Source organism: Cherax quadricarinatus, chromosome 80, assembly GCF_038502225.1.
Source record: "Cherax quadricarinatus isolate ZL_2023a chromosome 80, ASM3850222v1, whole genome shotgun sequence".
Taxonomy (NCBI): Eukaryota; Metazoa; Arthropoda; class Malacostraca; order Decapoda; family Parastacidae; genus Cherax; species Cherax quadricarinatus.
In genome coordinates, this window is record NC_091371.1 from 17,266,022 (window position 1) to 17,293,972 (window position 27,951).

General features: G+C 37.2%; 1 protein-coding gene across 4 annotated transcripts in view; it reads right to left on the reverse strand.

Moving 5' to 3' along the window:
* Positions 1 to 27,951, reverse strand: part of Ae2 (Anion exchanger 2) — a 434,313-nt gene that overhangs the window by 239,595 nt on the left and 166,767 nt on the right. For all 4 annotated transcript variants that reach the window (XM_070102192.1, XM_070102191.1, XM_070102193.1 and 1 more), the window contains 3 exons: positions 24,381 to 24,426; positions 5,650 to 5,801; positions 2,405 to 2,556 (listed from right to left, as the gene is read on the reverse strand). In XM_070102192.1, coding sequence (XP_069958293.1) covers positions 2,405 to 2,556; positions 5,650 to 5,801; positions 24,381 to 24,426 — 350 coding nt within the window. The remainder of the gene's footprint in view (positions 1 to 2,404; positions 2,557 to 5,649; positions 5,802 to 24,380; positions 24,427 to 27,951) is intronic.

Below are 27,951 nucleotides of genomic sequence, written 5' to 3' on the forward strand. Positions count from 1 at the left end.
TAGGAGTGAGGAAGAGCCAGTTGTGAGTGTGGGGGAAGTTCGTGAGGCAGTAGGTAAAATGAAAGGGGGTAAGGCAGCCGGGATTGATGGGATAAAGATAGAAATGTTAAAAGCAGGTGGGGATATAGTTTTGGAGTGGTTGGTGCAATTATTTAATAAATGTATGGAAGAGGGTAAGGTACCTAGGGACTGGCAGAGAGCATGCATAGTTCCTTTGTATAAAGGCAAAGGGGACAAAAGAGAGTGCAAAAATTATAGGGGGATAAGTCTGTTGAGTATACCTGGTAAAGTGAATGGTAGAGTTATTATTGAAAGAATTAAGAGTAAGACGGAGAATAGGATAGCAGATGAACAAGGCTTTAGGAAAGGTAGGGGGTGTGTGGACCAGGTGTTTACAGTGAAACATATAATTGAACAGTATTTATATAAGGCTAAAGAGGTTTTTGTGGCATTTATGGATTTGGAAGATGTTGCAGGTGTATGATGTAGGAGGTAGGTTACTGAAAGCAGTGAAGAGTTTTTACGAGGATAGTGAGGCTCAAGTTAGAGTATGTAGGAAAGAGGGAGATTATTTCCCAGTAAAAGTAGGCCTTAGACAAGGATGTGTGATGTCACCGTGGTTGTTTAATATATTTATAGATGGGGTTGTAAGAGAAGTAAATGCGAGGGTCTTGGCAAGAGGCGTGGAGTTAAAAGATAAAGAATCACACGTAAAGTGGGAGTTGTCACAGTTGCTCTTTGCTGATGACACTGTGCTCTTGGGAGATTCTGAAGAGAAGTTGCAGAGGTTGGTGAATGAATTTGGTAGGGTATGCAAAAGAAGAAAATTAAAAGTGAATACAGGAAAGAGTAAGGTTATGAGGATAACAAAAAGATTAGGTGATGAAAGATTGGATATCAGATTGGAGGGAGAGAGTATGGAGGAGGTGAATGTATTCAGATATTTGGGAGTGGATGTGTCAGCGGATGGGTCTATGAAAGATGAGGTGAATCATAGAATTGATGAGGGGGAAAAGGGTGAGCGGTGCACTTAGGAGTCTGTGGAGACTAAGAACTTTGTCCTCGGAGGCAAAGAGGGAAATGTATGAGAGTATAGTTTTACCAACGTTCTTATATGGGTGTGAAGCATGGGTGATGAATGTTGCAGTGAGGAGAAGGCTGGAGGCAGTGGAGATGTCATGTCTGAGGGCAATGTATGGTGTGAATATAATGCAGAGAATTCGTAGTTTGGAAGTTAGGAGGAGGTGCGGGATTACCAAAACTGTTGTCCAGAGGGCTGAGGAAGGGTTGTTGAGGTGGTTTGGACATGTAGAGAGAATGGAGTGAAACAGAATGACTTCAAGAGTGTATCAGTCTGTAGTGGAAGGAAGGCGGGGTAAGGGTCGGCCTAAGAAAGGTTGGAGGGAGGGTGTAAAGGAGGTTTTGTGTGTGAGGGGCTTGGACTTCCAGCAGGCATGCGTGAGCATGTTTGATAGGAGTGAATGAAGACAAATGGTTTTTAATACTTGATGTGCTGTTGGAGTGTGAGCAAAGTAACATTTATGAAGGGATTCAGGGAAACCGGCAGGCCGGACTTGAGTCTTGGAGATGGGAAGTACAGTGCCTGCACTCTGAAGGAGGGGTGTTAATGTTTCAGTTTAAAAACTGTAGTGTAAAGCACCCTTCTGGCAAGACAGTGATGGAGTGAATGATGGTGAAAGTTTTTCTTTTTCGGGCCACATTGCCTTGGTGGGAATCGGCCAGTGTGTTAATAAAAAAAAATAAAAAAAATGCTAATTCTCTAATAATACTCTCCCACATTATACCTGTGCTCTTTTCCAAGATCATCATGTGGTATGAATCTTATGCACAACTTAAGGAATGAAGAAACTAGAAACTAGTGTGGTGGTATGAAGGGTATAATTTAGAGAAGGGTTATTGAGATAGTTGAATCATGTGAATAAATAGTTCAGAAAGCCGAGATGATAAATGAGACACTTGTGCAACATTTGGGTATCCTTATTCTGGACACTAATCAAGATTGATGGATTGAACACATCAACTCCAGGCTGAGGGACTGATTACCTCAAACTCCTCCTCATCTTCTACATTTCTCTGCACTAGATTGAAGAAGCCACTGACTGGTGAAACATTTCCAGAATAAAGATACCCAAATGTTGCACAAGTTCTCATTTATCATAACCGAGTCATGTAGAAAGAGGTTAGAAAGATATATCATTACAGTAACTTTAGTAACTATCCTAGGAATTAAAGAATACGATAATATCTACAGAATACACATTAGATCAAACTGGCTTAAAAATGCTAGAGTAAATATATTTTCCATTAATGTATATATAATTTATAGAAACAAAGCTAAGTGAATGTTCAAAATTTCATGAATTACATAACTAAGAAAACTAACCTCATGAGGACTGTGGTCAAATGTTTTTTTTAAGAAAGGCATCTGGCGGTCAGGTTTATCATCTCTCTCTCCCGCATGAATGATGGAAGCAACTGATGAGCGTGCTCGTACTCGTGGACGTCTGTAGGCACTCGGGTCATCAAACCTGTGACCTAGGGTAATAAGCAAACAAATCAATTGTTACACAAAATATACAAGTGGGTTTTCATAAGTTTATTGAACTGCTGAATTAGAAAAAAAAAATGAGTTATTTGAATCCTGAAGTCTGCACACTTCTGGCAAGACAGCCATTGAATGAGTGATGGCAAATGTGTTTTCTTTAGTGGTTTACTCTATCTTGTTGGAAAATGGCTGATGTGTACAAATACACAGTAGGACCGTCATATTAATGATGAAAAAGTGCTAATTCTCCACTTATTGTGTGTAATTTATCAATTAAACTTTATCATAGGTATGTATGTAACCATAAAATGACCTATATATAGGGTTCACTATTATCCCCGGCTTTGGGTATCCACAGTAGGTCTTGGTACATATCACCCGCGGATATGGGGGGACTACTGTACCTCTCTTAGTGGGAAACGGCTGTGTGTTAATAAAATATATTTATACTACATATACCATACATGTAGTGTTAGAGTGTTCAGCAGAAGTTTGTGGTTACAGGAAAGTGGGTGCAGGAGGGAAGAGGAGCGATTGGTGGAATGATGATGTAAAGAGAGTAGTAAGGGAGAAAAAGTTAGCATATGAGAAGTTTTTACAAAGTAGAAGTGATGCAAGGAGGGAAGAGTATATGGAGAAAAAGAGAGAAGTTAAGAGAGTGGTGAAGCAATGTAAAAAGAGAGCAAATGAGAGAGTGGGTGAGATGTTATCAACAAATTTTGTTGAAAATAAGAAAAAGTTTTGGAGTGAGATTAACAAGTTAAGAAAGCCTAGAGAACAAATGGATTTGTCAGTTAAAAATAGGAGAGGAGAGTTATTAAATGGAGAGTTAGAGGTATTGGGAAGATGGAGGGAATATTTTGAGGAATTGTTAAATGTTGATGAAGATAGGGAAGCTGTGATTTCGTGTATAGGGCAAGGAGGAATAACATCTTGTAGGAGTGAGGAAGAGCCAGTTGTGAGTGTGGGGGAAGTTCGTGAGGCAGTAGGTAAAATGAAAGGGGGTAAGGCAGCCGGGATTGATGGGATAAAGATAGAAATGTTAAAAGCAGGTGGGGATATAGTTTTGGAGTGGTTGGTGCAATTATTTAATAAATGTATGGAAGAGGGTAAGGTACCTAGGGATTGGCAGAGAGCATGCATAGTTCCTTTGTATAAAGGCAAAGGGGATAAAAGAGAGTGCAAAAATTATAGGGGGATAAGTCTGTTGAGTGTACCTGGTAAGGTGTATGGTAGAGTTATAATTGAAAGAATTAAGAGTAAGACGGAGAATAGGATAGCAGATGAACAAGGAGGCTTTAGGAAAGGTAGGGGGTGTGTGGACCAGGTGTTTACAGTGAAACATATAAGTGAACAGTATTTAGATAAGGCTAAAGAGGTCTTTGTGGCATTTATGGATTTGGAAAAGGCGTATGACAGGGTGGATAGGGGGGCAATGTGGCAGATGTTGCAAGTGTATGGTGTAGGAGGTAGGTTACTGAAAGCAGTGAAGAGTTTTTACGAGGATAGTGAGGCTCAAGTTAGAGTATGTAGGAAAGAGGGAAATTTTTTCCCAGTAAAGGTAGGCCTTAGACAAGGATGTGTGATGTCACCGTGGTTGTTTAATATATTTATAGATGGGGTTGTAAGAGAAGTAAATGCGAGGGTCTTGGCAAGAGGCGTGGAGTTAAAAGATAAAGAATCACACACAAAATGGGAGTTGTCACAGCTGCTCTTTGCTGATGACACTGTGCTCTTGGGAGATTCTGAAGAGAAGTTGCAGAGATTGGTGGATGAATTTGGTAGGGTGTGCAAAAGAAGAAAAGTAAAGGTGAATACAGGAAAGAGTAAGGTTATGAGGATAACAAAAAGATTAGGTGATGAAAGATTGAATATCAGATTGGAGGGAGAGAGTATGGAGGAGGTGAACGTATTCAGATATTTGGGAGTGGACGTGTCAGCGGATGGGTCTATGAAAGATGAGGTGAATCATAGAATTGATGAGGGAAAAAGAGTGAGTGGTGCACTTAGGAGTCTGTGGAGACAAAGAACTTTGTCCTTGGAGGCAAAGAGGGGAATGTATGAGAGTATAGTTTTACCAACGCTCTTATATGGGTGTGAAGCGTGGGTGATGAATGTTGCAGCGAGGAGAAGGCTGGAGGCAGTGGAGATGTCATGTCTGAGGGCAATGTGTGGTGTGAATATAATGCAGAGAATTCGTAGTTTGGAAGTTAGGAGGAGGTGCGGGATTACCAAAACTGTTGTCCAGAGGGCTGAGGAAGGGTTGTTGAGGTGGTTCGGACATGTAGAGAGAATGGAGCGAAACAGAATGACTTCAAGAGTGTATCAGTCTGTAGTGGAAGGAAGGCGGGGTAGGGGTCGGCCTAGGAAGGGTTGGAGGGAGGGGGTAAAGGAGGTTTTGTGTGCGAGGGGCTTGGACTTCCAGCAGGCATGCGTGAGCGTGTTTGATAGGAGTGAATGGAGACAAATGGTTTTTAATACTTGACGTGCTGTTGGAGTGTGAGCAAAGTAACATTTATGAAGGGATTCAGGGAAACCGGCAGGCCGGACTTGAGTCCTGGAGATGGGAAGTACAGTGCCTGCACTCTGAAGGAGGGGTGTTAATGTTGCAGTTTAAAAACTGTAGTGTAAAGCACCCTTCTGGCAAGACAGTGATGGAGTGAATGATGGTGAAAGTTTTTCTTTTTCGGGCCACCCTGCCTTGGTGGGAATCGGCCAGTGTGATAATAAAAAAATAAATACCATACATATTATACCCTACCTCATGTGAAAAGAAACCAGGTATAACAAATCTATTAACCAGATACAAGTCAACTGAATTAAGATAATTGTAAGAGGAATCCTCACAGTACCATTTTTTTATGGAGTAAATGTGTCCAAATTATGCCTCCCTTCCTCTCCACTATTCTTCCTCTCTCTTTCCCATTCCCCTCCCTCCCTCCCTAGTTTCTTACCACTGCTGATTCCTCTTAAATGTGCAATAAAGTCTAGCTATCCATTCAATCTTCAAATATAACAGATTTTCTTGCAATTACATAATGCTTTTAAACAAGAGTCAAGCTTATCAAAACTAATCAACTTACTTGTCATATCATCAAGGTCATGACCAATCAAATTTCTAGCCTCATCTTCAGTTGTTGGAGCCGTATATGACTGCAAGTTGTGCTCACTACCAGCATGACGGCGCCAGGCAGGATCCTCTACAGCGTCCCGACGCCTGCTCTTGTTTGACCGTCTGAAAGAGGATCAAGAGGAAAGGTTACATATACAGTATTTAATATGTTTGACCGTCTGAAAGAGGATCAAGAGGAAAGGTTACATATACAGTATTTAATAATTTCAAGTCCTAAAAAACATACTTTTAAATGTAACAGTTAATGAAGAAATATATTCCCAATACAAATTATTATTGACTCAGACATAAATGAGTATGGTCACAATTTCTAAACATCTCATAAAGACTCAAAAATTACAACTATATTATCAATATTAAAGGTAGTAGGTCAGTAGACAGTAACCACCCAGGGAGGTGTACTACCATCCTGCCAAGTGAGTGTAAAACGGAAGCCTGTAATTGTTTTACATTATGTAGGATTGCTAATGTCTTTTTTGTCTCATAAACATGCAAGGTTTCAGGTATGTCTTGCCACTTCTGCTTACACTTAGGTCACACTACACATGCATGTACAAGGATATATATACACATTCCTCTGGGTTTTCTTCTATTTTTATTACTAGTTCTTGTCCCTGTTTGTTTCCTCTTATCTCCATAAGCTATGCGTGTCATAAGAAGCAATTAAAGTGGTGGGAGCAAGAGGCTAGTAACACCTTCTCCTGGATATATTACTAAAGTTAAAAAGAGAGACTTTCGTTTTTCTTTTAGGGCCACCCTGCTTTGGTAGGATATGGCCAATTTGTTGAAAGAAGAAGGAAGATTATCAATATGTAGTTAGCACTCAATCTATAAAATATTACACAAACTTTTAATTCACTCGTTAATATAAATTAAAAGTCCCAACACTATGGGTATCCCTAAATGTAAAATACACCACAGAGGCCACTAGGAATAATGCTCACAGATTCTTATTACACTCTGTTCAGAATGTTATTTCCAAACTTCATATACAGGGCATTACTTTTTTATGTATTATTCAGCCATTCTCTTTTAACCCTTTGAGGGTTTTCGTCGTACTAGTACGTCTTACACGTAGGGGTTTTTGACGTACTAGTACTCATAAATTCTAGCGGCCTCAAATCTAGTGGGAGAAAGCTGGTAGGCCTTCATATGAAAGAATTGGTCTATGTGGTCAGTGTGCACAGTCTAAAAAAAATCCTGCAGCACACAGTGCATAATGAGAAAAAAAAAACTTTGACCATTTTTTTTTAATAAATCAGCGACTTTGCAGTGTATTTTCGTATGGTATTTATTGTTGTATTCTAGTTTTCTTGGTCTCATTTTATAGAATGGAAGACATATTACAGAAATTGAGATGATTTTGACTGGTTTTAGAAAGAAAGGTGCCTTGAAATTGAGCTCAAAGTAGCAGAAATGTTCGATTTTTACCAAACTTCAAAAGTAAACAAATCGTGCCAAGCGTGCAATACACGTCAACTGGTGAGTCTAATATTCTTTCACAAATGCACCAATAATATTTATACCATTTTTTACACTAATGCAGTAGTCTGCATAACAGTAAATCTTATATTTTTTGTGAAAATAAAAATTCAAAGTGGAAAGCAAAAGAATATAAGAGGGGCCTTGAGACGTGACTAATGACTAGAGGAAATGTCATTTTAGTGCCAGGAATGTCTTTCTTGTTTATTCTGGACCCTATTCGGAAATTGGCATCTTTTGAAATTTGTGTGAAATTGGCAAAATTGCTAAATTCTGACCACTGTACTGGATAGTTGAATTTCATAAATGAGTGGTTTCTTGCAGCCATTCGATAGAAAAAATGGAGTTCTAGCGAAATATTCATGTTTTTTGTCGACTAGTACAATGAAATTGGCCGAAAATGGGGCTCAAAGTGGGCAAAATCGCCGATGTGTAAACATCGCCGAGACCGCTAACTTTGCGAGAGCATAATTCCGTAAGTTTTCTATCAAATTTCAAACTTTTGGTGTCTTTATGATCGGGAAAAGATTCTCTATCTTTTCATAAGAGAAAATAATTTTTTTTTTTTTTTAAATTTGGCCGACCCTGAGAACGAGTTTCGGAGAAGGCCTGTCGACCCTCAAAGGGTTAAACTCGCATTTCATTACTTTCTTTCACATAAAGAGCCCCAAGATTGGGAATTCATTGTCTGAACCTGCAAAAGGTCCCTTGTCTGCCATTTAATTCAGGGCTATAATAAAAAAATCACTCATCTCCCAAATTTAACTATACCAACACTATACTATGCCTGAAATCATAGCTCCAGTTTGAAACTACTCAAAAAATCCAAATTAACTCAAGATCACTAAATAAATTATAAGGATTAAATACACACTTAAAACTGTATTACAGTACTGTACTAATGTAAATTGTACTGCATAATCATAATATATTTTGCTGCCTGTCTATTATAAATTTTGCTACCTCCCATATGAGAAGTTTTTACAAAGTAGAAGTGATGCAAGGAGGGAAGAGTATATGGAGAAAAAGAGAGAGGTTAAGAGAGTGGTGAAGCAATGTAAAAAGAGAGCAAATGAGAGAGTGGGTGAGATGTTATCAACAAATTTTGTTGAAAATAAGAAAAAGTTTTGGAGTGAGATTAACAAGTTAAGAAAGCCAAGAGAACAAATGGATTTGTCAGTTAAAAATAGGAGAGGAGAGTTATTAAATGGAGAGTTAGAGGTATTGGGAAGATGGAGGGAATATTTTGAGGAATTGTTAAATGTTGATGAAGATATGGAAGCTGTGATTTCGTGTATAGGGCAAGGAGGAATAACATCTTGAAGGAGTGAGGAAGAGCCAGTTGTGAGTGTGGGGGAAGTTCGTGAGGCAGTAGGTAAAATGAAGGGGGTAAGGCAGCCGGGATTGATGGGATAAAGATAGAAATGTTAAAAGCAGGTGGGGATATAGTTTTGGAGTGGTTGGTGCAATTATTTAATAAATGTATAGAAGAGGGTAAGGTACCTAGGGATTGGCAGAGAGCATGCATAGTTCCTTTGTATAAAGGCAAAGGGGATAAAAGAGAGTGCAAAAATTATAGGGGGATAAGTCTGTTGAGTATACCTGGTAAAGTGTATGGTAGAGTTATAATTGAAAGAATTAAGAGTAAGACGGAGAATAGGATAGCAGATGAACAAGGAGGCTTTAGGAAAGGTAGGGGGTGTGTGGACCAGGTGTTTACAGTGAAACATATAAGTGAACAGTATTTAGATAAGGCTAAAGAGGTCTTTGTGGCATTTATGGATTTGGAAAAGGCGTATGACAGGGTGGATAGGGGGGCAATGTGGCAGATGTTGCAAGTGTATGGTGTAGGAGGTAGGTTACTGAAAGCAGTTTAGAGTTTTTACAAGGATAGTGAGGCTCAAGTTAGAGTATGTAGGAAAGAGGGAAATTTTTTCCCAGTAAAAGTAGGCCTTAGACAAGGATGTGTGATGTCACCGTGGTTTAATATATTTATAGATGGGGTTGTAAGAGAAGTAAATGCGAGGGTCTTGGCAAGAGGCATGGAGTTAAAAGATAAAGAATCACACACAAAGTGGGAGTTGTCACAGCTGCTCTTTGCTGATGACACTGTGCTCTTGGGAGATTCTGAAGAGAAGTTGCAGAGATTGGTGGATGAATTTGGTAGGGTGTGCAAAAGAAGAAAATTAAAGGTGAATACAGGAAAGAGTAAGGTTATGAGGATAACAAAAAGATTAGGTGATGAAAGATTGGATATCAGATTGGAGGGAGAGAGTATGGAGGAGGTGAACGTATTCAGATATTTGGGAGTGGACGTGTCAGCGGATGGGTCTATGAAAGATGAGGTGAATCATAGAATTGATGAGGGAAAAAGAGTGAGTGGTGCACTTAGGAGTCTGTGGAGACAAAGAACTTTGTCCTTGGAGGCAAAGAAGGGAATGTATGAGAGTATAGTTTTACCAACGCTCTTATATGGGTGTGAAGCGTGGGTGATGAATGTTGCAGCAAGGAGAAGGCTGGAGGCAGTGGAGATGTCATGTCTGAGGGCAATGTGTGGTGTGAATATAATGCAGAGAATTCATAGTTTGGAAGTTAGGAGGAGGTGCGGGATTACCAAAACTGTTGTCCAGAGGGCTGAGGAAGGGTTGTTGAGGTGGTTCGGACATGTAGAGAGAATGGAGCGAAACAGAATGACTTCAAGAGTGTATCAGTCTGTAGTGGAAGGAAGGCGGGGTAGGGGTCGGCCTAGGAAAGGTTGGAGGGAGGGGGTAAAGGAGGTTTTGTGTGCGAGGGGCTTGGACTTCCAGCAGGCATGCGTGAGCGTGTTTGATAGGAGTGAATGGAGACAAATGGTTTTTAATACTTGACGTGCTGTTGGAGTGTGAGCAAAGTAACATTTATGAAGGGCTTCAGGGAAACCGGCAGGCCGGACTTGAGTCCTGGAGATGGGAAGTACAGTGCCTGCACTCTGAAGGAGGGGTGTTAATGTTGCAGTTTAAAAACTGTAGTGTAAAGTACCCTTCTGGCAAGACAGTGATGGAGTGAATGATGGTGAAAGTTTTTCTTTTTCGGGCCACCTTGCCTTGGTGGGAATCAGCCAGTGTGATAATAATAATAAAAAAAACATAATTAAAATTTACCACTCCTTAACCTGTGCCTAGCTTTAAGTAATCTGTAAGCAATAGTATTAGTCTGTCCAAAATGTTCATGGATTCTAGTGGCTTTCTTTGTCTTTGACATTATTATATTACATGTAAACTACACATTGTACTATATTACTGTACAAAAAAATAAAGGATTTCATTTGATTTGACTCAAATATCAGTATTCACTGTGTATGTTCTTTTAATTCAAATATTATGTTTCCAAGCTTCACCACATTCACCTAAGCAGGTGTATGGTTACAGCTGAAGCTCCTACCTCCTAACACTATTATCAACATCGGTTCATTCATCTTTCTTTCATAGAGATTCTGAAGCCTGTTCAATGCTTTATAATTTAACATTACATACACTGTACACTTGTCCCTATTAATGTGTGGAATTTCATATTCACAGTTTTTGATAATCCAATGATTTTACTGATGGGTAACCTGAGAATTGATTCAATTATCTTATGTTTTTTTTCTTATTCTAATTATTTCTTTTGAATGTCAGTATTAACTAGATTAGAGTGATATAATAGCTATTATCACTTTTCTCCACTATTCTTAACATAAAATGCACATGGTTTTTTTTTTTTTTTTTTTTTTTTACCAACAAGTCGGCCGTCTCCCACCGAGGCAGCGTGGCCCAAAAAAAGAAAATCCCCAAAAAGAAAATACTTTCATCATCATTCAACACTTTCACCACACTCACACATTATCACTGCTTTTGCAGAGGTGCTCAGAATACAACAGTTTAGAAGCATATACGTATAGAGATACACAACATATCCCTCCAAACTGCCAATATCCCAAACCCCTCCTTTAAAGTGCAGGCATTGTACTTCCCATTTCCAGGACTCAAGTCCGACTATAAGAAAATAACCGGTTTCCCTGAATCCCTTCACTAAATATTACCCTGCTCACACTCCAACAGATCGTCAGGTCCCAAGTATCAAAAATTAAATATTTCACACCTTATAGCTTAAAACATAAAAAACTTTATGGTTATTAGAAAATTTACTATTTATCAAAACAGTAAGGCTATTAGGCAAAAATACTGTAAATTCAAATTTCTCTGCTATTTTTATTTCTCTGCAACTTTTATTTGATGCTGTATTTCTGATTTACCTAAAAATCAGAAGCAATGCTTTATTCTCTTGTGAGCTTCAAAATCCTCAAATCACTTATCTTTTACCTATAAACAAAACATTAGACAATTATTACAAAATGACCCATTTCAGAAACTCATCATCATCCTACAACATTTCTCCTTAATGAATTAGTTGCCTAACAATGCTAAAATTATATTTTGACAACCCATACTACATGATGGTGCACAAGAGGGAAACCATCTTACATGATGTGTTAGATAAACATGCTTTGTTTTGGTCTAGCCTTGTCAAGTGTCATATTGATAGGGTAACTACATGAAGCAGATGTACTAAATTAGTTAATAAAAAAATTACATACCATCTTCAATAGGTAAATGGGTTACTTATCAGCAAGACAAGAAAACAAGAGAAAATATAAAATAAAAGTGACACACAGAAATATGACTGAATTACATATAAGTCAAACAAGTGCAACACAGATACAAAAACAAATATTTGATTTTCTTCTATTAGGACACAATTTTGTAAAAGATTCTCAGTTAGTGAAGCAGTACAACATGAAGGTATAACACAGTACAGTATAGTACTGCAATCCATTCAAAATACTGTACATACATAGGTACACTATGCAAGTTTTAATAAGGGATTAATATACATGTATAGTATTTTTGCAATGGTAATATTACAGGCACTGTTACAGACCAAGTAAGATAAGATAAGTTAACCCTCAATTTAAAGGATCTGAATTTAGTGTACTTTGAAAATATGGGACAAAATCTGCTGTAGAATTGATTCAGAAGAGAAAGGGAAATATGCTTACAGAATCATCCACCACTGTTATGATCATGGCAAACAATAAGCAATCTCATATCTATTGTCAGTATCTGCCACTTACATCCCCATACGAGTCCACTAAATGAAGGGTTCAATGTACAGTATTGCCCTTATCACTACATTAATAACATACAATACGAACAAGTTCGTGAGGTAGACATGTGAAACACCTGTCTAACACCTTTAACTAACTAGTAGCTTTTTCAGTTCAATACAGAGGAGACAGTAGATGATATAATCAGTCCCTCAGTCTAGAAGGTGTTAAGTACCTTAGTCTTAGTGAATCTTTATGAATCTACACTTCAGATTAATCAAAACTAAGGTACTGAACACCTTCTCCAGGCTGAGGACTCAATTACTCCATATTCTAGTGTCTCCAGTTTATAAGCTTTGTATTTAATTGAAAAAAGACACTGGCTGGCGAAACATCTTCACTATGAAGATGACTAGAATTATTTTTTTTTTTTTTATTATCACACTGGCCGATTCCCACCAAGGCAGGGTGGCCCGAAAAAGAAAAACTTTCACCATCATTCACTCCATCACTGTCTTGCCAGAAGGGTGCTTTACACTACAGTTTTTAAACTGCAACATTAACACCCCTCCTTCAGAGTGCAGGCACTGTACTTCCCATCTCCAGGACTCAAGTCCGGCCTGCCGGTTTCCCTGAATCCCTTCATAAATGTTACTTTGCTCACACTCCAACAGCACGTCAAGTATTAAAAACCATTTGTCTCCATTCACTCCTATCAAACACGCTCACGCATGCCTGCTGGAAGTCCAAGCCCCTCGCACACAAAACCTCCTTTACCCCCTCCCTCCAACCTTTCCTAGGCCGACCCCTACCCCACCTTCCTTCCACTACAGACTGATACACTCTTGAAGTCATTCTGTTTCGCTCCATTCTCTCTACATGTCCGAACCACCTCAACAACCCTTCCTCAGCCCTCTGGACAACAGTTTTGGTAATCCCGCACCTCCTCCTAACTTCCAAACTACGAATTCTCTGCATTATATTCACACCACACATTGCCCTCAGACATGATATCTCCACTGCCTCCAGCCTTCTCCTCGCTGCAACATTCATCACCCACGCTTCACACCCATATAAGAGCGTTGGTAAAACTATACTCTCATACATTCCCCTCTTTGCCTCCAAGGACAAAGTTCTTTGTCTCCACAGACTCCTAAGTGCACCACTCACTCTTTTTCCCTCATCAATTCTATGATTCACCTCATCTTTCATAGACCCACCTAGGCAGCATTATATACCATTAATGTAATGATACCTGTCTGACACAGCTACACCATGGAATCTTGTTACAGAGGATATTTTCTACAATCTGTTTGCTAACCTCTGATCTAACTTTTGAATGAGACCTACTTCCATTAGTGTCTCACCCGATGGTCACAACACCTTGAACCTCTGCATAGCATTTGATTTCAGTATACCCCTGTCCACCTTCCTGTATTTCAGATTCATCAAGACTAAAGTATCAAGCACCTTCTAGGCTGAGGGACTGATTACCTCATCTTTCATTGCCTCTAGTTTATAAGGTCTGTACTGAATTGAAAAAGCCAGTGGTTAGCAAAAAGACTTTAAAATAAAGATACCCAGGTGCTACATGGGTCTAATTCATCAGCAGTGCCCTACTGGGCTGGCCACATTGAATACCAAGATGTGATTTTACTGGAGGTCCCCAACTTGCATCCGAGTTGTTTGTAAACAAAACACTAGTAGAAAGGATGACTGTGTTGCATGTGTTTTCGCACAGCAGCTTGGCAGTTGTAAAGCTTTAAGTACCTCTTAAATGTACTGTTTATAAATGCAGGTAAGTGTAACTTAAGGTGTTTGTAAGGAAAGGAATGTCCACTAATACTGATTGTGTTTGTGCAGTTATCTGTTAAATCCAAATGATGAGATTGTTCTTCTATCGTCATGACAATAATGAACAATTCTAGGTTTAATGGATGTTGCCTATAAAGAATAAAGTCACAATACTGAAATCCACTCACCAGTGAATCATAACAATACCAGACAATTCTGAAAATAATGAACTTTGCCAATTAAATTTAAAATTAATTTACATAGTGAACAGTAAAAAATAACAGATAATTCCTGAGTTAACAAACTACGACTGTTGCTTCTGGATGTTAACCAGCCACAGATTTTGTCAATTAAATTAAGGTTTTTACTGTATAATGTGACGCTACCCCTAATCAGGTACTCAAACTTGAGACCATAAGTAATGTATGAAATTAACACCTATTTTCAGCTTCACATAACACATGTTATGACAGTAAACACTCCATGTAACAAACTAACTGGAAGAGCAGGTGGCTGGTAATGGCAATTGTGGTGGATAAAGAAGAGTGTTTTGCTGTGATTGTAACAATAATGTAAAATTCTGTAAATGATGGACTGTGTCCATAGTTTCCAAACAGACTGATGAAACAGATTTTGTTCCACATTTCTGAAGTTTGTTATATGGAGGGTTTACAGTATTGCTCATTTAAATAATGTATGGAAATTCCATATTTTTAGGCAGTTAGTCTAACAAGCCGAATTGGCCTAAAAACAGATCTTTTCTCAAAAATCTGTTATGTATTGAGAGATATTAAGTACAGTGGTACCTCGGGATACAAATTTTTTTCGTTCCAGAAGACTGTTCGAGTGCCAATACCAAACGAATTTATTCCCATAAGGAATAATGTAAATCAGATTAATCCGTTTCAGACCTCCAAAAATACACTTACAAAAGCACTTACATAAATACACTTACAAAACTGTTCGAGTTTTGAGCTGTTCGTATCCCAAGGTACCACTGTATTTTCAAATTAATATGATAAAAACTTTTTTTTTTTTTTGCACCAAAACAAACTAAACATTGACTGCTAACTTTGCTATGTATTATGTTTGCATGTTGTGTAATGTTTCCACTCTAAATACAAGTTATCTGTGAAGTATCATACATTAGTCCACTGCATTAGTGATAATGGTTAAGATTTTTTTTTCTTTTTTTTAACAAGTCAGCCATCTCCCACCGAGGCAGCGTGATGCAAAAAGAAAGAAAATCCCCAAAAAAGAAAATACTTTCAACATCATTCAACACTTTTACCTCACTCAAACATAATCACTGTTTTTGCAGAGGCACCCAGATACAACAGTTTAGAAGCATATATAAAGATAACATATCCCTCCAAACTGCCAATATCCCAAACCCCTCCTTCCTTTAAAGTGCAGGCATTGTACTTCCCATTTCCAGTACTCAAGTCCGGCTATTTAAAAATAACCGGTTTCCCTGAATCCTTTCACTAAATATTACCCTGCTCACACTCCAACAGCTCGTCAGGTCCCAAAAACCATTCGTCTCCATTCACTTCTATCTAACATGCTTGCTGGAAGTCCAAGCCCCTCGCCCACAAAACCTCCTTTACCCCCTCCCTCCAACCTTTCCGAGAATGACCCCTACCCTGCCTTCCTTTCCCTACAGATTTATATGCTCTCCATGTCATTCTACTTTGATCCATTCTCTCTAAATGACCAAACTACCTCAGCAACCACTGTTCAGCCTTCTGACTAATACTACTTTTATTGAGTCTACACCTTCTCCTAATTTCCACATTCCGAATTTTCTGCATAATATTTACACCACACATTACCCTTAAACAGGACATCTCCACTAACCCCAACCACCTCCTCGCTGAAGCATTTACAACCCAAGCTTCACACCCATATAAGAGAGTTGGTACCACTATACTTTCATACATTCCCTTCTTTGCCTCCATAGATAATGTGTTTTGTCTCCACATATACCTCAATGCACCACTCACCTTTTTTTCCTTCATCAATTCTATGGTGGTTAACCTCATCCTTCATAAACCCATCCGCTGACACATCATCTCCCAAATGTCTGAAAGCATTCACTTCTTCCACACTCCCTCTCTCCAACGTGATATCCAATTTTTCTTTATCTAAATCATTTGATAACCTCATCACCTTACTCTTATCTATGTTCACTTTCAACTTTCTACCTTTACACACCCTCCCAAACTCGTCCACTAACCTTTGCAACTTTTCTTTAGAATCTCCCATAAGCACAGTATCATCAGCAAAAAGTAACTGTGTCAACTCCCATTTTGTATTTGATTCCCCGTAATTTAATCTCACCCCTCTCCCCAACACCCTAACATTTACTTCTTTTACAACTCCATCTATAAATATATTAAACAACCATGGTGACATTACACATCCCTGTCTAAGACCTACTTTTACTGAGAAGTAATCTCCTTCTCTTCTACACACCCTAACCTGAGCCTATCCTCAAAAAAACTCTTTAAAGCATTTAGTAACTTAATACCTATTCCACATACTTGCAACATCTACCACACTGCTCCCTCATCCACTCTATCATATGCCTTATACATGGTTAAGAATGTAGAGTATTAATTTTGTGGATTAATTCTGTCATCCTTCTCTGTATGGTAAAAAATGACTCATTTGCTTGTACAAAGAGTCACCTAATATTGCCCACTTAAGGTCTTCCTCTCCTCAACAATAATATTTTTTAAATATTCCCCATTCTTCCACGTGTTACATTCACAAAGCACCTTCAGTGCTCATCAAAAAAAAAACTTCTATTCTTGAAAGATAAGTCAACTAATGACTTTTTAAATTAATGGACTATCTTCTGGTAGTAAACTGAGTTACTGAAACTTCACGATGAGAGGTATATAATTAATACATACACAAAAAGTAATCTCCATAGGGAAGTGGGGAAAATCTTTCCTCCATAAGCCATGCATGTCATAAGAGACAAATTAGATGCCAGGAGCAAGGGGGCTTGTAACCCACTTTTGTGTATAAATTGCTACATGTAAAAAGAAAAACTTTCATTTTTCTTTTTGCATGTGACCCAAAAAGAAAAACTTTAGTGTTTCTTTTTGGGTCACCCTGCTTCAATGAGAGACAGTCAGTGTGTTTAAAAAAATTACACACAGATTATACCAAGTGTGTGTGTTCTGTCTAAATGTCTCTGATGCTCTGCTCACTTCTCACCCAAGCAACTATTATCCAAGGGACTGACCATGGCACAAAAATCAAGAATACAAACATAATTAAGCCAGAAAACTGACAAACTCTTCAGTGTATGACCGAACATTTTTGTATCAAATTTCATAAATAAATCATAAGGTTGAGTTCACAGTACTGTATAAAAAGGAGCACTGTATATTTATTATTTTTCAAGAAATTTTCTGCCCAAGTACATACATATTTTCTTCATAAATCAAAATGCTCTTAATTTCAAGTCAAGTCTCACAATAAAAATTGTCAGGTAAATTGTCAACTTAATAAAACTTATAAATAAATGGGGAAAATTTTCTATATGATATCCTGATCCTGTACAAGACAAGAAATAACATAAGCCCATTGTAGGAATAAAAGTAACGAACAGGAAAAGTATTTAATTCATTATTCAAGGTGCAAAACAAATTGTATAATTCTGTGCTCAAGCTTATCCTTGATGAGAGTAGTGTACATACCTGATCACAATATAAGTGATTTCTCTGATGAACAAACTCCTTGAGATTATGTGAAGAAAATTAACAACATTAGTAATGTACATGTCATGTATATTAGTGATCACCTGAAGCTGTGGAAAATGTCAAGTCTTTCGAACAGTGTCATATTCGGATTTAGAAAAAGAGGCAAATAACAGTTGGCAAAACTAGAAAAGTGATATTGTCACAGACGTGTCTGTGATGATTGTAAATATTGGAGAATGTAAAGTAAGCCAATAACATCTTTCAGGATATTCAGGATTCCACTGCTATTTTTTAACAGCTTCAGGCATGTACAGCAGATATAGTGCTTGCATATATTTGCTATGCAAATTAAATATTTAAAATGAAGGTCAAGCTGTGGAAGAGTAATACTTGTTACCCTGATTTTTTATATACCCACCACCTAACTTTCTCGTGATGCATCTCTTGATAAAACCCATGCATGAAATTTCATATCCTCATCTACAGTTAATTAAATGTTACAAAATGAGCATTAAGCTTTAAAATTCAATCATTTACCCTCCATCTGTGACCTAAATATTCACTGTGGAGACTGGTTCTAGATTGCTATACATCGTCTAATGAAGACGTGTAGAGTGGATGCTCAATTATGTGATTAAAATGAGATGGGCAGGTGTGCAGATAGAAATACAGTAACTGTGAATAACAGTTAATGAATTTATAAATACGCATACACCGAAAGGTCATTTGTAAAAAAACAATTCATTTTATGAGTGATTTCTTCTAAAGAAATATAAGAACAATACCCATGTGCAAAATCATGTAAAAAACTTAATGAATTAGATAAATCAACCTCCTTGTAGGATTCCATTCATCATTCATCTACAGTTCTTATTTTGGATTCTGTTTTTAAACTGAATTTTTTTTTAATTTTGTATAAAATTAGCCAAATTATTCAATTCTGTGACTTTATAGGGTAGTTCTGATAGTTTAATTGGCAGTTTCTTGTGCCCAGTCAATAGAATGGAAGGCATAATAGTGAAATAACTATGAATTTGGTCAAATTGAACAATGGAATTTATTTAAAACAGCTGCCCAGACAGCCAAATTTGCACATGTAATTCCATAAGTTTCCATCAAATTTCGTATTTCTGGCATCACTACCTTCAGAAAAAAACTGTCTACCATTTCAGGAAACATTATTTAAAAAAAAAAAAGAAATGCTGGCAGTGTCAGCACTTTTAATTTTGGGACTTCCAACAATGAAGGGGTTAAATTTTTCACCAAGTGCATCCGGGCCTGGTCATGGACCAGGCCACAGGGGCTCTGACCCCTGGAACACCCTCCAGGTATCCAGCTGGTGGGATAAGGCTTACATTCATCTTAAAATTATTCCTGTTCATGACTCCTGTATACAGCTTTTGGCTAATAGACGGAATGAAAACAAATCTGATCAAAACATGGTGTGCCTCATGTTTTGACTGGCCTGAGTGATAATATATGACCTGTGTTCCCTTTTGTTTTCGTCTTATGATATGTTATAAGAATGCTTTTTATGGGAAGCAAATCAACTGGGATGTTATATGCTGAAATCTGCCTGATGAAGTAATGGTCAGTGAAGTAGATACGTATACCCAGTCTTGTGTGCAAGGAGAAAAGAAAGTAATTTGCCAGCTCTATTCATACTAAGAAGGTGCACTGTGTTAATCACTTCTGTTATATATTAGTGCACATGTTATGCTTGTTGTTATCTTATATTTTCAAATGTGACTGATGGACCTGTCAGTTGTTTTCTTAGAATTTAACAGCTCTCATTAAAAATGAGTTGTTGATCATGAAGTGAATGCCTGGTTAAATACTGGAAAAAATAGCAAGAACGAAAAATTGTGAAGAGCAGTCCACAGCGACATCATCTGCCAAAGCAGCAGCCAGCATTGCAGAGGAACAGTGATGTGTAGGGACAAAATGAAATGAGGAAGTACAGTGAACTGGAGAGAGGGGCAAGTATGGAAAGAAAGAATGAAGCTGAGGAATAACATAATGGAGACATATTGCACAAGTCTCAAAGAACCAGGATAACACCCACCCACAAAGGTTAACAATTACAGATCAATATCTAATCTACCAATATTATCAAAAATATTTGAGAAAGTGTTTTAAAAGCAGCTGTATTCGTACTTAAAAAAAAAAAAAAAATGTACCAAAGAATGGTGGTTCCAATACTTTTACATGGGTGTGAGGCATGGGCTCTAAACATTGCAATGAAGAGGAGGCTGGAAGTACAAAAATAATATGTTGCACAGCACTGTGTGGTGTTAATATTATGCAGATAATTCATAGCATGGAAATTAGAAGAAGGTATAGAGTTACCAAAAGTATAATTCAAAGGACTGAGGAGGAAATGTTAAGGTGATTTGGCCCTTTAGAGAGGATGGAGCAAGACAGAATGACTATGGGGGCATATAAATCTGGAGTGGGAATAGTAGTAGTAGGGGGTCACCCCAGCAAGGGTTGGATGGAGAGAATAGAGGTGGTTTTAAGTCTTAAGGGCTTGAGCATCCAGCATGTTAAATGAGAGTGAGTGGAGACAAGTAGTTTTTATGATTTCATGTGCTGCTGGAGTGTGAGCATTTATGAAGGGATTCATGGAAACTGGTTAGCTGGACTCAAGCATTGAAAACAGGATGTATGGTGCCTGCACTCTAAAAGAGGAGTTCAGAGGCCCATTTGAATTGTGATGCATGCACACTTATAATAATAATACTACATTTCAGCATGATACAATATTTATACAAAAGTGAATGACATTTAGATGGGCATGCAGAAAGCCCCTTAACCTTTTGACTGTTTTGGTCATATTATATAAGTCTTACGAGCCACCGTTTTTGACGTATATATATTCAAATTCTAGCGGTTTCAAATCAAGCAGGAGAAAGCTGGTAGGCCCACATGTGAGAGAATAGGTCTGTGTGCACCATATAAAAAAAATCCTGCAGCACGCAGTGCATAATGAAAAAAAAAAAACTCCGACCATTTTTTTAATTAAAATGCCGACTTTGTGGTCTATTTTCGTATAGTATTTATGGTGTTTTTGGTCTCATTTGATAGAATGGAAAACACATTATAGAAATAGAGGTGATTTTGATTGGTTTTACTATGAAAAGAACCTTGAAATGGAGTTCAAAGTAGGGGAAATGTTTGATTTTTGCCGATGTTCAAAAGTAAACAAACGTCATTTTCCAATAAATGTCCAAGTAGCCATTCTAATATGCAGTCATGAATGGGTTGACATTATTTATACAATTATTACAATACTGCAGTAGTCTGCATAACAGTAAACCTTTTATTTTTTGTTTGAATAAAAATTCAAAATAGAAAGCAAGAGTAATATCAGAGGGGCCTGGAGATGAGACTGATGAACAAAGAAAATGTTATTTTAGAGCCAGGAATGTCTGTAATGTTCATTCTGGGCCCTATTTTGAAACTGTCATATTTTTTTTAATTTTCGTGAAATTGGCCAAATTGCAAATTTCTGACCACGTTATTGGGTAGTTGAAATTGGTAAATGGGCAGTTTCTTGTACTCAATCGATAGAAAAATGGAGTTCTAAAGAAATAGCTATGAGTTTGGTCGACTGGAACAATGGAATTAGCTGAAAATAGCGCTCAAAGTGGGCGAAACTGCCGATTCATAAATATTGCCAAGGTCACTAAATTTGCAAGAGCATAATTCTGTCAGTTTTCCATCAAATTTCATTCTGTTGGCATCATTACAATTGGGAAAAGATTCTCTATTATTTCATAATTTTTTTTTTTTCGGAAATTTTGCGACACCAGGAGACACCTCAGGATTTGGGGCTGCAACAGTCAACGGGTTAATATGCAGAGCATTTTGGGCAAACTTAAGACTAACTTAAGATTAATTAGGCAATGACAATTTGAATAATTTTGTACATACAGTTTCTTAGGCGAGTGTAAATATAAGTTTAATAATTACAATGAATACAAAAGAACTGAATATCTTATTAGTTTATGTTATATGGCTTTTATCAAGTTTAATTATTTAACCCTTTGACTGTTTTCGACGTATAAATACGTCTTACGAGCCAATGTTTCTGACGTATATATACTCAATAATTCTAGCGGCTTCAAATCAAGCGGGAGAAAGCTGGTAGGCCCACATGTGAGAGAATGGGTCTGTGTGGTCAGTGTGCACCACATAAAAAAAATCCTGCAGCACACATTGCGTAATGAGAAAAAAAAACTCTGATCGTTTTTTTGGAATAAAACGCCGACTTTGAGGTGTATTTTCGTATAGTATTTATCGTTGTATTCGCATTTTCATGGTCTTAGGTGATAAAATGGAAAACATATTACAGAAATAGAGATGATTTTCATTACTTTGATGATGAAAACGACCTTGAAACTGAGCTCAAATTAGCGGAAATGTTCGATTTTTACCAATGTTCAGGAGTAAATAAATCACACCACATGTCCAATACACGTCAACTGGGGAGTCTAATATTCTTTCACTAGTGCACTGATATTATTTATACCATTTTTACAATAATGCAGTAGTCTGCATAACAGTAAATTTTGTATTTTTTTGTATGAATAAAAAATCAAAATAGAAAGCAATAATAATGTAAGAGGAGCCTAGAGATGTGACTAATGAACAGAGCATATGTTATTTTAGTGCCACGAATGTCTACCTTGTTTATTCTGGACCCTATTTTGAAGTTGGCATCTTTTTTAGTTTGCGTGAAATTGGCCAAATTGCCAATTTCTGACCACCATATTGGGTAGTCCAAATTAGTAAATGGGAGGTTTCTTGTACTCAGCTGATAGATAAAATGGAGTTCTAAAGAAATAGCTACGAGTTTGGTCAACTGGAACAATGGAATTGGCTGAAAATAGGGCTTAAATTCGGCGAAATCGCCGATACGCATATGTCGCCGAGACCGCTAAATTCGCGGGAGCATAATTCCATGAGTTTTCAACCAAATTTCGAACTTTTGGTGTCATTACCATCGGGAAAAGATTCTCTATCATTTCATAATAAAAAAATTTTTTTTTTTTTTTTCAAAAATTGAGCGACATAGAATGACAGTTTCAGAGAGGGGCCTGAAACAGTCAAAGGGTTAAGAAATAACAAGTTGATTGTGATTATAGGTGATGAGGATTCTAGCATATTAACATAAAGAAAATACAATCAATGTTTGAATGTTGGGGAGGATTACAATATGTAGAATTAAGAGCGGGTAAATGAATGACAGTGAATGTGTCTCCTCAATTTTTTTTAGATGCCCTACCTCAGTGGGAGAAGGCTGGTGTGTCAAAAATATTACATTAAGTTAGTGTTCGTATGAAAGATCAACAGCATACAAATGAATATTAGCATATAAGAAACTATTTGTAGAATCAGAACAAATTGATAAGATAAGATAAGACAAGATTTCGTTCGGATTTTTAACCCCGGAGGGTTAGCCACCCAGGATAACCCAAGAAAGTCAGTGCGTCATCGAGGACTGTCTAACTTATTTCCATTGAGGTCCTTAATCTTGTCCCCCAGGATGCGACCCACACCAGTCGACTAACACCCAGGTACCTATTTGCTGCTAGGTGAACAGGACAACAGGTGTAAGGAAACGTGTCGAAATGTTTCCACCCGCCGGGAATCGAACCCGGGCCCTCCGTGTGTGAAGCGGGAGCTTTAGCCACCAGGCCACCGGGTGAAGGTGTATTAATTCAAGATAATGAAGTCACCCTCCTCCTCTTTAGATCAAAACAGTTTTCTCACAAGAGTTTTACACTCTCTCATTAGCATTAACAAAGAACAAATGCTGGGTTACAGTTTGTAAAATAAAAATTTAAAAAAATGTTAAAAATAACAGCTCATATTTTGATGGATGAATTAATTAATATTATTATTTATTTTGTTAATTTTATTTCAGTTCAGGTGTTTTACAAGTAACCTCTTACATTTATGAGTCTTACCATACCACGTGCAGGGATAGAAGCCATGATAGTGTCATTTACGATTTTGTGAGTCATTTATGAGTCTTAATTGAAGAAAATTAACTAATGATACTAGTTACACATAGTGTACATGTCAAACCAATTCCAAACCAACCAATTCCACTTCACCTTTCAAATAAAGATACAAATACTTCTTAGTAAACCCATTTTAACTTGTAATAAATAAGAAATTAATGAAAGCATTCATAGGACAATATTTTTCTAAAAGAAAAAAAAAGGTGCACACTCGTATCCTTCACCACAGCTCTGTATCTTGTATGGGTACGATTAATTCCTTTAAAATTAATATCTAATCTGACATTCATAATTTCCTAATATAAGGTTGTTTATTTCTAAATATCCTAATCCTGAAAAAAAATATACACAAAGCTTGGATTAAAAGAAGTAATTACTTTAAGACACAAAAGCACTGCACTAACATTAACAATGTACCTGCACATCTAGGACATAACTCTACACCAAGTTTGTTAACAATAAGATGTACAGTACTGAACATTTAAGTATCTGACAAACAAAGTAGAAAACCAGAAAGATAAGAACTAACCTGCGACGTGTTCGGTGCTCCAAATCTGGCTGTGCCTCATCTTCACCTGCCATAAAAAAAACAAGCTATTGATCTGTGTTCAATGATAAAATATACAGTAATATTAGAGTAGCTCTAATATTACAGTAGCTCTATGATATTACAGGTAAGATTGATTTTTACTTTAGCCATACCCTCAATATACTATCCTAGAATATACAGTATTCCAATAACACTAAACAATGCTTATCTCATAACATTTAGTAATTAGGAAGGATACATGGGTCACAAGAATTCTTTTACCTAACATTTTGTCAGTAATTCTACCAAAATTATTACATTTAGTGAACTTTCTTGCTTCTCATATTTAATAATATAGTGGACCCCCGGATAACGATCAGCTCCCAACTCGACCAATCATGTAAGTTTATTTTTGTAAGTGCTCCTGTAGGTGTACTTTTAGGGGTCTGAAATGGACTAATCCAATTCACAATACCTCTTATGGGAACAAATTCGGTCTACAACGGCACCCAAACAGACTTCTGGATTGAAATAATATCGTTATGCTGGGGTCCACGGTACTTCCTTTCTACTAATTTAAAAATGATTTCTGATAGCCTTTTTCTTTATTATATGGCCATATCCCACCAAGGCAGGGTGGCCCATAAAGAAAAATGAAAGCTTCGATTTTTAAATTTAGTAATGCATACAGAAGGGGTTACTAGCCTTTTATTGTGTTTCAATATAAAAAAGAAGAAATTATGCTACTTGAAGGGAAAAAAAGCACAAATAAAATTAAAGCAGAACTAAAGGTATTAAAGCAGAACTTTTCTTTTTCTTTTAAGATCACCTTGCCTTGGTGGGAGTGCCAGTGTGTTAAAATAAAAATTAAACTATTATTTTCTTAATTGATTTTGAGTGCTTCAGACTGTGTAGAAAGTCACTGACCATTAAAACATTAAGCAGTAATAATGTGACCAAGAAAAAGAGATATGAGTAAGCAGTCTGAGCTACATGATGTGTACAAAGAAAAACTAAAATAATTTTAATATTTATCTAACAGTCTAACTTGAGACTTCTTAATGAAAACTGCTAAATTATACAATTTTAATTCAATAACTTAAAATATAACAAATTCAAGTGCCATTATACTACAAATATAAATTTTCATGCAGATTTCAATTACAATGTCAATTATAATGTTATCAATGAAATTAAGTCATACAGTCAATTGTATTAGTTTCCAAAAACCAAAATACAACTTAATTTCTAAATTTTTATATAAAAATGAAATACAGTATTTATTTATTATACTTTAGTGTAAAAAATATCAAAATATTTAAAAACACAGTAGTTTTATGACTTGAACTTCAATTTAAAATGTCAGTAGAAACTTTCCATGTTTTAAATTTTCTTTCCTTATGACTGTGGAAAAAAACAGTGTTCAAGGATGTCTCCATATTTTCAGGCAATTTTTCATGTGTGAGCTTTGTCAAGGCAGACTTAACAAAATTTACCGAGTAAAATGAATGATAATTTTTGCTGACCCTTGAGCAAAGTTCTTTTCCACATATTTGTGAGTACTTCCGCTCCCCAGAGCTTCATCAACTTCAACAGTAAATGGACGAATCAGTGTAGTTAAACATTATGAAAAGGTATTATTTATACTCAACAAGATGGATACAGCATTTCCATGTCATCCAGGCTAACGAAAAGAATAACATCTGCCACAGTTAGGTTAGGTTATGCAAGATTCATCAGAAAACAGGACGAGTGTTTCCTGATGTGGGTCTTAGTCATCTGACTGAGGTTTTCCACTGACTTACCCATCCACCCCTTTAAAACTTCACTTAATTTTTTTTACATATTTGCCTCATACCCAAGTGTCATAATACTCCAAAACTAGTTTCATAGTTGTGAAGAAAATATTTTAAGTAAAAAATGCCCAATTACCACATAACAATGCAGAATGAATATCCTCACCTATATGTGGTTGCTGGGGTTGTCTTAACTCCTGGCCCCTATCTCTCAACTTGCCACTTGCCAGATTCACTCTCTCTCTTAGCCTCATGGGCCCTATCACACCTAGTCTTAAGAATGTGCATGGAGTCTGCCTCGACCATATCTTCATCTAGGTCATTCCATTTCCTAACCACCCTGAGACTGAAGAAATACTGCCTGACATCCCTGACTCGTGTGTCTTTTAACATGCTGTTAACTTGTCTCCCCTGGTACTTCTGTCCTCTAGGATCAGTAGATTCAATTCCTTTAGCTTTTCCTCATAACTCATACCCCTTAGCTCTGGAACTAGTTGTGTTGCATACTTCTACACATTTCTCCAATTTCTTAACATACGTACTACTTCAAGTGTGGGGTCCATACTAGTGCTGCATTTTCCAAAATGGGCCAGACATATGCAGTATAAAGAACCCTGAATGATGTCGTTGAGATTCCTGAAAACCACTCTCAGATTTGCCAGATAAGCATTGTCTCTAGAGGTTATTCAGTTGATGTGAACCTCTGGCGATATAGTAGGCACTATAATTACACTCAGGCCCTTCTCTTTGAATGAGGTCTGTTGCCTTTGTCCTCCAAGTCCATACTCTGGCCAATAGTCTGACCCCTTTCCCAATCTTCACAACCTTGCATTTGTGTCTGTGTATATCTGTATGCCTGAGTATGTATAAATGTATATACAGTACACATTTTTTTTAACACATCATCCATTTCTGGTATTGCCAATTTATCCTGAGAACACCTTCTCAAACCATTTTATCAGCACTGCACAAGCTTCCTTAGTCTTTCTTCTGGTGTGGCTGTGAAGAATTTTTGGCTCAGACTTGACCTTCATTGCTATATTCTCAAACTGTCCCTCAGCCTATCCCTTCACCCAACCATATTAATTTCTGGCTAATCTGCTCACTTCTCTATTCTTGCCTGTTCTTCACTTTTAGTTTTTCCACACTCTTATGCTTCTTTTCTTTGCCTCTCTGCATTTCTGGTTGAACTAGAAATGTCTTTATTGTTTCTGCATCTTCTTCTGGGTATTAAATTTTCCTCTGCCTCTCTGCAATTTCCAGCTAGGCACTCAAAGAAACTATTGTTTTTTGTAATTTACAAAATGTAGGTTACATATAATAAAATCCTAGGTAATAGGTTGGTAGGCAGTAACCGCCCAGGGGGGTACTACCGTCCTGCCAAGTGAGTGTGAAACGGAAGCCTGTAATTGTTTTAGGTGATGGTAGGATTGCTGGTGTCTTTCTTCTGTCTCATAAACATGCAAGATTTCAGGTATGTCTTGCTACTTCTACTTACACTTAGGTTACACTACACATGCATGTACAAGCGTATATATACATACCCTTCTGAGTTTTCTTCTATTTTCTTACCAGTTCTTGTTCTTGTTTATTTCCATTTATCTCCACGGGGAAGTGGGACAGAATTCTTCCTCCATAACCAATGCACGTTTACGACATGCACAAAAGAAAGCCACTAGTATCCTGTGCATTTCAGGTATCATCTTATCCCCTGACTTTCCTTCCAGTTCACTTTACCAATGCACTGTATACAGGAATTCTCTCCTCCTCTTGAA